Source organism: Ictidomys tridecemlineatus, chromosome 10 (genome assembly GCF_052094955.1).
Source record: "Ictidomys tridecemlineatus isolate mIctTri1 chromosome 10, mIctTri1.hap1, whole genome shotgun sequence".
NCBI lineage: Eukaryota > Metazoa > Chordata > Mammalia > Rodentia > Sciuridae > Ictidomys > Ictidomys tridecemlineatus.
Genome location: NC_135486.1, coordinates 35,914,197 through 35,927,050, shown reverse-complemented (window position 1 = coordinate 35,927,050; position 12,854 = coordinate 35,914,197). Strand labels below are relative to the sequence as shown.

Sequence of the window (12,854 nt, the reverse complement as noted above, 5' to 3'; positions counted from 1 at the left end):
AAGGATGCTTTATTCAGCCTTATCGATTTTGTGCCAAAAAAATAAGGACAGGCTCTAGATAGAGAAGCATTTTCAAATTGTTCTCAATTTGTAAACTAATTGATAGATTAGTCAGTGTCACCTCTGCTTTCCCTTCAATGTTATGAGCATAAGATGCCCCAGGGAGTTAATTAATTCCAATACGTGGCCTTCTACCTTCCTGGGCATGCCCAGAGACTCTTAGAAAGGGTTTCAGCTCCTGAGAGAGCATTTGGGACTGCAAAGCCCAAGAAAAGCACCTCCACTCCTAACAGGAAGATAGTCCCTTCTTCTAACTTTAATTCTAACCCTGGACCTAAGCTGCAAGTATTTCTCTGCTTCTTCCCAAAGAACCCTTCCGTGCTGTCACTCAACCCCATCCGAGGGCCAGAGTCTGGAGGCACCATGGTGACCATCACAGGCCATTACCTTGGTGCTGGGAGCCGCGTGGCCGTCTACCTGGGCAACCAGACCTGCGAGTTCTACGGGTGAGATGAACTTGAAACCTGGCTAGAAGACCGCCTCTGGATCTCGTGCCCACACGCGCCTCTGAATGTTCGTGCATAGGCCTGCCCCATCGCCTCCGTGTTATTTGCGACTTCCTGGGCCCAAACTGTTCCAGCCATTGTGAGACATACAACCCACTTGTCAGTTTATGTCCCGTGCATCACAGGGACTGGTTACTTTGAAAAGTCATTGGAAGTGAGGGCCATGAGAAGGTTCCTAGGAGCTCTCCTCGTCACCATGAGGATTGGGCATTCATTGAGTCCCCACTATAGTGGCTTGAGAATCATGGAGGCTGCATGGTCTGCTTTTTAAGCACAGATACTGATGCTCCAGGAATCCCCTGAATTAAAAAAAAAAATGAACACTTATTATTATCAGCCACTCCTATGAGCCCTGGGGATGCAGAGACTCCTGAAAGAATTCTGAAAGACTCCATGCCTGAGAACTCAGTCTGCCCAGTATTGCCTGATAATAAACTATAAATTCTACAAAAGCAAGCATTGTGTGGTAATCACTATGCATAGTAAGTATTCAATGAATATTTATTGACAGCCTGACCAGACTGTCTATAGTCTAGAAAAATCCAGATAAGAAGGAGTTCACCCAAATCCCATGGAACCTAACACCTAATCTACTTTTCCAATGTGTTCCTTCCCTGACCCTTCTAGGGTTGGGTCTCAGGTAGAAAGAGGGCATAGGTGAGGGGTGTGAGCCATAGCATAGAGCATAAAGGAATAGCAGAAATTTTCTGGGCCATGCCTTTGACCAAGGGAAGTATCTTTTCAAGCCAAAGGGCGCTCCCTAGTCATCCCATGCCTTTCTTCTCAAACATCATGTTTTCTTCCCATCAGGAGGTCCATGAATGAGATCGTGTGTGTCTCACCCCCATCAGCCAATGGACTGGGCCCAGTCCCGGTTTCTGTGAGTGTTGATAGGGCCCGGGTGGATAACAGCCTGCAGTTTGAGTACATAGATGACCCTCGCGTCCAGCGCATTGAGCCAGAGTGGAGCATTGCCAGGTGAGGCTAATGGTGGAATGTACCTGGCTACCAAGTGGCATGACCTCTGTGGCCCAAGGGTGGTTCACGGGAGGGATCCCAGTGGTCGAGGTTCACCATTCCAGGTTTGAGGGATCTCTTGCCTAATCTAGCCTCTGCTTGTCCTCAGCGGCCACACACCCCTGACCATCACAGGCTTCAACCTCGATGTCATTCAGGAACCAAGGATCCGGGTCAAGTTTAATGGCAAAGAATCTGTCAATGTGAGTAGCCATTGGTCCACCCCAGTCCTCAGTTATCACAGTTCCCTATGAACTCTGGGTCAGGCATAGAGACACCTAGATACTGGAGCGGGGAATCGGCTCAAGACTCTGGGCCTGGAATCAGGATCCCAAATACCAGAGCTTTAAAATCATTTTTATAATTACAGATTATTTCTTGTCAGAGGTGATGTATTGAGTGTATGGTTTCAGAGCTTCTGACAGAGCATAAAAGGATTCCTGTTTTATGGCACGTTCCCTTCAAGGTTCATTGAGAAACGCTGGGTGGCTGGGGGAGAGATTCTGGCTCCGCGTGCAGACATTTCTGGATTGGAAGCAGGCCTCTGCCATCTGTTAGCTATACAACCATGATCAAGTCACTTACTCTTTCTGATCCACGTGATACATGGCGGTGCTAAGACTCGCTTCGCAGATTTGTAATATGGCAGCCCTTGGCCAATGCTTGGTTGGCACTTGATAAATATTAGTCGCTTCGGACAAATAATTCTGACCTTGCCCAGAACCTAATTGCTGGGATGATCAGGTTGAACATTTTACTTTATTCCTTTGCTCAGGACCACATAATTTTATTCCCCTCCACACACTGGGGTGGGTTTTTGTGAGTTTAAAGAAGTTCTCTTATTCTGATGAGAACAGAATGTCTGATAAGTTATCATAAAGTTTTCAGTTTGCTCTAGTGGCTCCATTTCACTCTTAAAGCCAGTATGTTCTGAAATATTCTCATATTCACCAGTATAGCCCAGAAGATGCGGTCAAGGCCGTTGATTTTCATAGGCAGTTCTGTGATTACTGCTCTGACCTTCAGAAGACTGGAGTGGCTAAGATGGAGATGCCAAAGATGGTGTCATCTCTTCTCTTATCCCCGACCCACTCCCAGCATGCTTAGAGACCGTGAAAATACACTAAATGATGGAGTGCTAGAACACTGGACCCGAAAAGTTCTCAGGGATCATCTGGCCCAGCCCCGTCCTTGCATAGCTGACTGAGGAAACTAAGGCCAGATGGATCAATGACTTGCTGTAACCCTAAAGGTGACTGGTGGCAGGACCACGCTAGATCCCAAACATCTGGACTGTTCATAACTAGACCACAGCAATGCTGGTGAGCCAGGTATTCCCATTTATGCCAGAGACATGGGAGCACACTTCAGAACCCACCACAGTTAGCCACACACTTCCAGTTAGGTGAGCACGGGCCTCTTCCCCAGGGTGTAGGCTGGAGCCATGGGGAAAGAGCCTGTTACCCCCATTTGGCTTCTGTAGGAATCTAAGTGTTCCCAGAAGCTCACAGATCACCCCCATTTCCAGGGTCTCCTGGAGGAGGTGAGACGTAGGACCCGGGACAGTCCCAGACAGCCTTGATGGACAAACCATCTCCCCAGGAAAATTAAACACGTGTTTTAAAATAGAGTTTATTATTATTCAGACACAGCAAGGCCAGAGTGTAGTTTGTCCTTCACACAGAACCAAGTTCCAAAAGCAGGGAGCCTGCCATGGGGGCCACGTGGGGAAACCCCAGCTCTATCAGGAGGCAGAGGGAGAGGAGAAACGGCAGCTAGAGTCTCTGTTGAGGTCTCGGCAGGAAGGGATAGGCATGCAGGGCCAAGGGTTTCAGATCAGCTGGTTGGAGTCATTTCAGTGGCTCTGTGCGTAGGGACGGTCCTCCCTGGTCGATTGGTACTGAGCCCTGGAGTGATTAGGGAATGTGGACAGTGACTCGGTGTAAAAGGAGATGGTTCGAAAGTGGGGCTGGGTTGATTGGTTTGCATCTGAAAGGCATGTCCCTGGCCGGCAAGTCCTTTGCCATCTCTAGGAATTGGCAGCTGTTTCCAAAGAGCTGAGTCCTAGATGCCAAGCTCCAGTATACAGAAAACCAAAGACATAATGACCACCATACATAGAGAATTTTCTAGAGTGAGTACATGACTGACAAAAGTGACCCCCGAAGCCCACAGTCTTCATCCCAGGGAAGCCAATGGGAGTGGAGACTGATGGGGCTGGAGCCTTGGGTCCCTGCGCCTCATAAGGACTCATTGGCAGCCCTGGCAGGAATCTCCTCAGCACTTTCCCCACCCCCCTACACCATGGATCTCAGGGTTTCAAGGAACTAAGATTTAGTTCCACCTCTGGAGAGCTGGGGGCCCTGGGCCTCCCTGCCTGGAGTCCACAGGCCCGCAGGAAAGGCCTGTGGGAACACAGTGTCCCTCAAGACTGGCCCCACAGTGGGAAGCTCAGTGATCCTCTGCTTGCAGGACAGAGAGAAGGAAGCACTTTGCCCGCCCCGCCTCCTTGTCATCACCCCTTTTGGGTCCCATCTCAGCCCACCCGGAGCCATCTCTCTGGCCCTTTGGGTTTTGAAGCAACCCGGGTGGATGGCGAGGAAGGCCAGGGCAAAGCTGCAGAGCCCAAAGGAATGTTTGGCAGACAAAATGCGGATGCAGCACAGGGCAGGAAACACAGAGGCCTCTTGTTTGGGACTGATTTGCTTATTCACAGGGAAACCGGGAGAAGCAGGGAGGCCGGTGGGGACAGAGGATGGAGAGACAACTCTGAGTGAAGCTGGTTGCTTCCCTCCTGAGCCAGGGTTTCCAGTCCTTGGCTCCACTCGACCTGTTTGACCGCAGCCCTTGCTTTCCTGTGCCTCAGTGTCCCCAGCTGCAATATGAAAAGTGCATCAAGTTCAAAGGGAGCTGCAGAAGCATGCAATGAAGAGGGCAGCAGTGGGTACCGACCACTAGCTACTACAGCGTGAAGGCCACAGCGAGCCGTTTGGTTTAAACTGTGGAGCTCCCTCTAGCAAGGGAGGGTTAAGACTTGGACTTGACGCTCTGACATAATCTCTAGATAAAAATCTCTATGCAAGTGTCAGCTCTTTTGCAATTCCACACACAAGTCTTATTTCTGAACATGAAGTCCGTGTGTGTGTGTGTGTGTGTGTGTGTGTGTGTGTGTGTGTGTGTGTGTTGGCCAGCTACCCAACACGTGTGGGGCCCTGCCAGGACAGTATGTACTTGAACAGTCCGAGTTCTCAGAGGTGCCCTTGGCTATTCCTGGGACCTCCTGGCTCCAGAGCTGAAACTGAGCTGTGCCCAGGGGGAGAGCCAGGGCATGGGGCAGGAGTCTGGATTTCCTTCCCAAGGCCTGCATGAGTCCTCTTTAGTGGTTTCTTCAGTCTGGCTGCCACCTGGGGCAACTCCAGAACTAACCACCAAAGGAAAAGGCGGGTGGGGGAGCCAGCTAGGATTTTTAAATAAATGGCAGACCAAAGAAAAAAGTATAACATGAATTCAGTGTCAATTCTGTAAGAGAGAGAGAGAGAGAGAGAGAGAGGAGAGAGAGAGAGAGAGAGAGAGAGAGAGGTCCTGGGTAAGACGTGGAATTGCACAGTCCTGTTTATTCAGTAAACACTAACTGAACACCTACTATGTGCTAAGCAGGGCAAAGTGCTCATCTCATACCACTTTCTGCTCCATACTACCCACCTGCCCACACACCCTACACTGCTTCTGTCCTACTTCTTTCTCAAACATCCCCTGCTTCCTCACCCCCAGGCCCTTGAAGTGCTGTTCCCTCCTGGAACTTGTTCCCCCACACCTCCCTCTCTTTGTCTAGATAAGCCTTCTCATTCTTGAGATTAAAGTGCATTCCTTTCTTCCAGAGGAAAAACTTGGATGAGTCACCACCACCCTGCTGCAGGCCATCCTTCCCCCATTCACACACACTCCCAGAGTCCCCGATCCTCCCAGGGACTGTGTGTTTCACATCCATTCTTGCATTTCAGCCTTGTGTTGTGCCCTACAATGCCGCAGGCCCTCTGCCAGGTCGACACTGCAAGGCTGGTTTAATCTGCAGTCTGCCCCCGGGGTTGGATCTGTTTCACTCTATGGCCTCAACTCTTAGCACAGTACCTGCCACAGAGTAGCAGCTCCAGATAATGAGTGAATGAATGAATGGATAAATGAGATTAAAATGCACTTCCGCCCAAATGCCACCACCTCTCATTCAGAACCCCACCATGTGATAAAAATAAGCAAGTAACCCAAAGCCAGCAAACTCAAGCAAGCAGAGAGTAGGAGACGGGCTGTGGGATCCCGACCTCTGCCCACTGGTGCTCACATTCGAATACTCCTCTCTGGGTCTCATAGGTGTGTAAAGTTGTGAACACGACCACCCTGACTTGCCTGGCACCCTCCCTGACCACGGATTACCGGCCAGGCTTGGACACTGTGGAGCGGCCAGATGAGTTCGGATTCGTCTTTAACAACGTCCAGTCCTTGCTGATTTACAACGACACCAAGTTCATCTACTACCCCAACCCCACCTTTGAACTGCTCAGCCCCACAGGAGTCTTGGATCAAAAGCCAGGATCGCCCATCATCCTGAAGGTAGGGGTCTGCAGAGAGGGGAGTTGCCCCCCCACACAAATAGACCATGGTGGGACGGAGCATCCCACTTCTCCTCTTGTCTCTCGGCTTCTCCTGTCTGTGCTTTGGACCCTTAAAGCTTCCATCTCCCAATGAGCAGAGCTTGTTTGAAGGTATTGACCCACTGAGCCATGTAGAGTACACGTGGGATTCTCAAATAATGCTTTCGACTCTCTGCTGTTCTGGGGAACTTGGGGAAGCAGAGGTTCTGCAGAGACTTGGGGATAACTCTTTCCTGGTCTGTGCCACCTCCTGCTACAAGTCCTCACCAAGAGCTTGTAGTCTCCAGATGTTGTCAGCCCAAGAGTTTTATTACTCTACCCTCCACTTTGGTTAAATCCCAGGGATCCTCCTCCAGATTTTTCCTTTTCAGGATTTGGTCTTTCCTACTCTCTTCATCCCTTTCATTATCTCCTTCCTTTGTTTTCTCTTAAATTGTGGCTCCAAAAACCCTACCATGGAATCACTTATTGGTTCTCTCATTGCTTTCTCTCCTCTGGGCTCCTGAGTGTCTTTTTAAGTACACAATTAGCTTCTGTGGGCAGGTGTCAATAACTCCTGTTAAAATGACTGTTCTCCACAGGGCAAAAACCTCTGTCCCCCCGCCTCTGGAGGAGCGAAACTCAACTACACGGTGCTGATTGGAGAGACCCCTTGCGCTGTCACCGTGTCTGAAACACAGCTCCTCTGCGAACCCCCCAACCTCACAGGGCAGCACAAGGTCATGGTGAGTCCCTCTTCTGTTTCTTCCTTCTGTCCCTCCTCCCACCACTGTGCATGCATGATCTGTCGTAAAGAAAAGCTCTCTCTTCCACTTCGTTGCCTGACTCACACCCTCAAGTATCTCCTCATCTCCATGTTCTACATTGAAATGGTTAGAAAGTTTAGGACACAAGAAACCGAAGGCAGATACCAAGGCAGGAAGTTGCTCTGTATCCAAATCTGTGCCATGTGGTTGTGATCTGTCATGTCCAAGGATTTGATGGCATGCCAGGGCTCTACACCTGTGTGCATCCGTGTGCGTCTGTGTGTGTACAATGCACAGGTTCACGTGGGCGGGATGGTGTTCTCGCCTGGCTCGGTGAGTGTCATCTCAGACAGCTTGCTGACCCTGCCAGCCATCGTCAGCATCGCGGCCGGCGGCAGCCTCCTGCTCATCATCGTCATCATCGTCCTCATTGCCTACAAACGCAAGTCTCGAGAAAATGACCTCACGCTCAAGCGGCTCCAAATGCAGATGGACAACCTGGAGTCTCGCGTGGCCCTGGAGTGTAAGGAAGGTGAGTGAGGCATACATACCTCCGCTTCTCGGACCCCCATTCTCCACTGGCCTTATCTCCCTCCTCCTTGCACGAGAGTCCCATCTTCACTCTCAATCTCCCACCGCCAGCCTGGGTTTTTCCAGAAACTTCCTTTGCCTCTAGGGCTACAGAAGCCCTATGAAGGATGCCCACAGGTAGCCAGATGAGGTGGTGTCCACCTGTAATCCCAGTTACTTGGGAGGCAGGAGGATTGCAGGTGCCGCAGTCCGGCTGCAGCAGAATAACTGGGGGGGGGGGGGGACGAATAACTTGTGTACGTTGATACAGCAGGAATGGAAGCCGTTTATTATAGGATAACAGAGGTATTTATACATTTTGCACAGCTTATCTTAATTAGCATAAACTAGATACATCAGTCAACCAATCAGGAATCTCCACACTTAATAGCTTGCTTTTGTTACTTCTCAAACCACTCCCTCTGACATTTTGCCAGGCACCATCCAGACTTGTTTATGAACTCTAACATTCCCCTGGCAAAATACCACGTGTTATTTTGACTTGTCTACAGACCTTAACATGCAGGTTTGAGACTAGCCTGAGCAACTGGATGCCATCTCAAAATCAATAATAAAAATGACGGGGCTGAGGTCTTGGCTCAGTGGTAGAGCGCTCGCCTAGCATGCATGAGGCACTGGGTTCGATCCTCGGCACCACATAAGAACAAACTAATGTATCCACCTAAAACTAAAGATACATAAATACATAAATATTTTTTTAAAAATAACTGGGGATGTAGCTCAGTGGGAGTAGAGCACCTCTGGGTTCAATCCCTAGTACCACAAAAAAGAAAAAAAAAAGAACGGCCACAGGTGACGAGGACCCAGGTCCCCCTGCACCGTTCTTGTCCACCCCCTCCCCTCACTCCACTCACAATCTGGCTGACTCCTTTTCCCTTTCAGGGACTGTATGTCCCCACAGTCAGAGCCACCCAGACCCATTGTGTCAGGCTAGATTGGCCCAATGGAGCATCCGGCTCCTGTTTAGGGCAGAGTCATCTTCACAGAGTGTGGGAGCAGCAGCCGGAGGTCAGGAGAGCACCTCACCTCTGCTGGGCCCTGTCACCTCCCCCCAGGGTTGGTTCCTACCAGTACTGCAGGCTGAGCTTGGAAGGCCATGCTTGCTGGCACCCCTGGCCAGGAACCTGTGTGGGAACAGGGATTGTGATGGCTCCCGGCTCCCACGCAGCGCCCGTCATGGGGTGACTAGTGTACCTGGCATGCACCTGAGCTGAGGACCTGGCAGGCTCTCTGGGTAAACATCTCAATTAGAAATCAAAACATTTCTCCTTTTGTTGCAAAAGTCATTCTCAGAAACAAGCCCTCTGCTGATGGAAGGGAGGGGCTGGCTGGGAGAAGAGCGGCAGAGGCTCTCCTGGCACCAGGCCCACAGGGCTCAGGCACCGAGGAGACAGGCCCAGGGTGAGACCTCGGAAGCCCTGTGCCGCCCAGGCTTGCCTGTTGGCCCAGCATCTGATGACCAGGTCTCCCCAAGGTGTTTGCCTCTTGATTCATCCTCTTGCTTAAGAAAGGGCAGCAATTTGCCTGTTTGGGTCTTTGCCAGAGCCCCCAGCCACTTCTTCACCTGCTGCTAGCTCCTCCAAGAGGGTCTCTACTGAATGGCCCAGTTTCGGGTATTCTTCCTTTTTCTTTGTTTTAACCACATTTTCAGTATGTAGGAAGAAAATCAAAATTATAGACAAGCACAGGAGACAATACAAATTGCCCATCTTCCTAGTACCTAAGAAAAGCAGTGTGTCTGTCAGCTTTCCGTCACTGCAACAAATACATGAGATAATCAGCTTATAAAGATAAAAGGTTTTTTTGGCTCGAAGTTTTAGAGGTTTTTGTCCATGGTCATTTGGCCCTGCTGCTTTAGGCCCGTGATGAGGCAGCAGGTCGCACGGCAGGAGTACGAAGTAGAGCTGAACTACTCACTTCACAGCCAGGAAGCAAAAGAGCAGAAGAAGAAGAGGCTGGGGCCCTGCTCTTTCCTCAAGGACCTTTTCTCAATGACCCAGGATCTCCCACCAGTCCCCAATTCAAAGGTTCCTCTACCTCCCAATATGCCCACCTGGGAGACATCTAATATCCAGACTAGAGCAGGCAACCTAGGAATTTCTTCTCCCACCCAGATGCTCCCTTCCCACCCTCCCAGTCTCTGCACCCCAGTTCCCCTTCCTTCTTTACAAAGCCAACCTGTTTCACTCACTCTCCCAGCTTTTGCTGAGCTCCAGACGGACATCAATGAGCTCACCAGCGACCTGGACCGCTCAGGAATCCCCTACCTGGACTATCGTACCTATGCCATGAGGGTCCTGTTCCCGGGCATTGAGGACCACCCTGTCCTGCGGGAGCTGGAGGTAATGCCCATCTCCCTGGATCAGCCGCCCAGCAGGGATGCGGGACAGGGTTTCCCAGGAAGTCCAGATGGGACTCAGCAGCATAGAGTAAGGTGACCCGTGAGGCGGGGCCAAAAGTCGATCCCAGCATGACAGCAGCGAGGCTGTCAGGAATGATCCTGGGCAAAGGGAGCACCCGGGCATCTGGGGACAGTGACAGCACAAGGAACATTGTTTGTGAGCTTTTAATTAATGACTGAATTAATGAACTGAGATCCTGACTCGTTCTCGAATGGATTTAAGGTGGCTTAAAGAAAGACTTGGGACTCTGAGAGATTTGTTTGTTCACTTGTGGGTTTGTTTTCCTGAAGTTAATAAATCAGGACAGAGGAGATTAAGGGAAGACTAGTAAACGGAAGAAGTCTGAAGGGTGATGTCCTGTGGTATCCTGGGAAATCACACGGTCCCCTTGGCGGGCGGCTCGCGGAGCCCTAGCTCCCTGCCCCCTGTGGAAGGCCAAGGCAGGTGCAGCCTTCAGAAAACACAATTAATCACGAAGCCTCAGGGTGGGGGTACTTACAGGCCTCATGAGAGGGTCCCATCACCAGCAGGCCCTGCTGAGAGCCTGGGGTCGGAGGCCAGGAGCCTGTCCCCTGAGCTGTCGCCCCTCCACGCCTGCCCCAGGTGCCGGGGAACGGACAGCAGCACGTGGAGAAAGCCCTGAAGCTCTTCGCCCAGCTCATCAACAACAAGGTGTTCCTGCTGACCTTTATCCGCACCCTGGAGCTGCAGCGCAGCTTCTCCATGCGTGACCGGGGCAACGTGGCCTCCCTCATCATGACTGGCCTGCAGGGTCGCCTGGAGTATGCCACCGACGTCCTGAAGCAGCTGCTGTCTGACCTCATTGACAAGAACCTGGAGAACAAGAACCACCCCAAGCTGCTTCTCCGGAGGTCTGACCTGTGGCAGGATGTGGGAGGGTGGCCCGTATCTGTACAGGGACATGGCACCCTATTCGATAAGCCCCTGTGGAGCTCAGAGATTCCATTCCCCCAAAATGGTACCTGGGCAAAGCAGCCTGTCTCCTGACATCTCCGAGGGCAGGGTCTGTCTGACCTTCTGGCCATCGCAGGGGACTGCAGGGTCTGAAGTCACCCAAGTATGACGAAAGAGCTCGTGCCTAGGCTTGGAATTCAGCGAGAACCCAACCCTGCTACTGGCTAGCTCTGTGATCTTGGGTCAGTGACGTAACTTCTCTGTTGTTTAGTTTCTTCATAGACACAATGAGGTAGCCTCTAGCCAAGTGAAATAAAATAAAACTTCAATTCCTCTATCATGCTGGCCACGTTCCAAGTGCTCAGTGACCCGCCATCCATGTCCAGTGGCCACCATATTGGTCAGCATAGACAGAAACCATCCCCATCATCGCAGACCTTTCGGAAGGACAGTGCTGATTTAGAGAGTCCGAGTGGCTTCCATGCCCAGCTCTCTGGATTGGGATCATCAGCATCCACCACAAGCCCCAGGTGCCACTTTCCTGGCAGGAGAGAGGGTTGGAGACCCTGCCACCTCTGCCTCCCAAGGCCACGGGGAACCCCACATGGCTCTGGAGCTCCTTTGGGCTTCAGGAGTTGGAACACCCCCTCTCCACTCTGCGCCCCTCCTCCCTAGCCTTCTGCTCAGGAGGTCTCAGGCTTCCAGGCCCCACGTGGGGTGAGGAGGGAAGAAGGATGGCTTTGTTTTATGAGTACTGAGCCCCCATCCTGCCAATCTGAGCATTAGAAACTCTCATTAAGAACTGTTGTATTTAAATTAGAGCTAATCTCAGGCACAATGCGGAGAGCGGGTGCTGGGAGGGCCCGGGGAGAAAGCTACAATTTCTTCTGCCATTGTCACTCTCTCCCAGGCCCAGATTGCTGAGCAGCCCTGGCAAATGCCTGGGATTTACTGCAGCCAGAGGGTATAATTTGCACCACGTGCAGGGAGTTAAAATACCCTTCCGGCATCCCCATTTCCAAGGGTCTGTCATGGCTGCTTTGTTTCTTCCCAAGTGCCCAGATCTGCAAGCCTGGGAATGGGGGAGGGGAGAGAGAAGCCACTCCATTCGCAGAAACAGATCTCCTGTTGGCTAAACTCTTAAGCACTGCCTCTACCTGCAGGGCTGGGATCTGAGAGCCCCGAAGAAGGCAGTAATGATAGCTAATATTTACATAGTGCTTGCTGGGGCGCCAGGCGTTATTCTTAGCACTTTAAACGAATTAACTCATTCGATGCTAGCAACAACTGTGTCAGGTAGATGTCATCACTGTCTGCACTTAGAGATGGGGAACTTAACCCGGAGAGGTTAAATTACTTGCCCAAGGTCCCTCAGCCAGTCTGAGAACCCAAGGCAGCCTGCCTCTGAGCATTTGGAGGGGCAGGTACCAGGGATGCAAAGCAGCAGAGAGACTTGCAGGACACCCCCCGAGGAGGAGGAAAACTCTTCATCGCCCAGAGACCAGAAGGGAGTGTAGTACTGGTGCTCCATAGCCTTGTGGGATGGTGACCTGTTTCTGCGTTCCCTGTGTTGGGTGCAGCCAAAGAGTTTATGGTGCCACCAACCAGCAGGGATGAAAGGTCCTGGCCCTCCATTTTCATAGGAAATTGAGACCCAGAAAGAAGCCACCCGCGGCTCAAGTCACACTTCTAGTTACATACTAGGAGAGGTGGGCTGGGACCCAGGGATCCTCCTGACTCCCAGCCCTTTATTCTCTCCTGTCCACACAACAAGCCCAGATCCCACCACCAAGACCCCTCCATAAAGGACTGACCCTCATCCTCCTTCTGCCTCCCCCAGGACTGAGTCTGTGGCTGAGAAGATGCTGACCAATTGGTTTGCTTTCCTCCTGCATAAGTTCCTCAAGGTGAGGGGAGTGAGATGAGTCCAGAGCTGGGAGCATAAGCCTGGCTTCCAGGGTTGCATGGGGG

At 51.4% G+C, this 12,854-nt stretch overlaps 1 protein-coding gene across 1 annotated transcript in view; it reads left to right on the top strand.

Annotated features, from left to right (window-relative positions):
• The window catches only part of Plxna2 (plexin A2), a 208,152-nt gene that overhangs the window by 177,414 nt on the left and 17,884 nt on the right, over positions 1 to 12,854 (top strand). Inside the window, exons 15-23 of the mRNA XM_078022741.1 lie at positions 370 to 506; positions 1,377 to 1,544; positions 1,693 to 1,786; positions 5,949 to 6,188; positions 6,811 to 6,954; positions 7,273 to 7,507; positions 9,766 to 9,908; positions 10,572 to 10,840; positions 12,724 to 12,790. Of these exons, the coding sequence (XP_077878867.1) occupies positions 370 to 506; positions 1,377 to 1,544; positions 1,693 to 1,786; positions 5,949 to 6,188; positions 6,811 to 6,954; positions 7,273 to 7,507; positions 9,766 to 9,908; positions 10,572 to 10,840; positions 12,724 to 12,790 (1,497 nt within the window). The remainder of the gene's footprint in view (positions 1 to 369; positions 507 to 1,376; positions 1,545 to 1,692; positions 1,787 to 5,948; positions 6,189 to 6,810; positions 6,955 to 7,272; positions 7,508 to 9,765; positions 9,909 to 10,571; positions 10,841 to 12,723; positions 12,791 to 12,854) is intronic.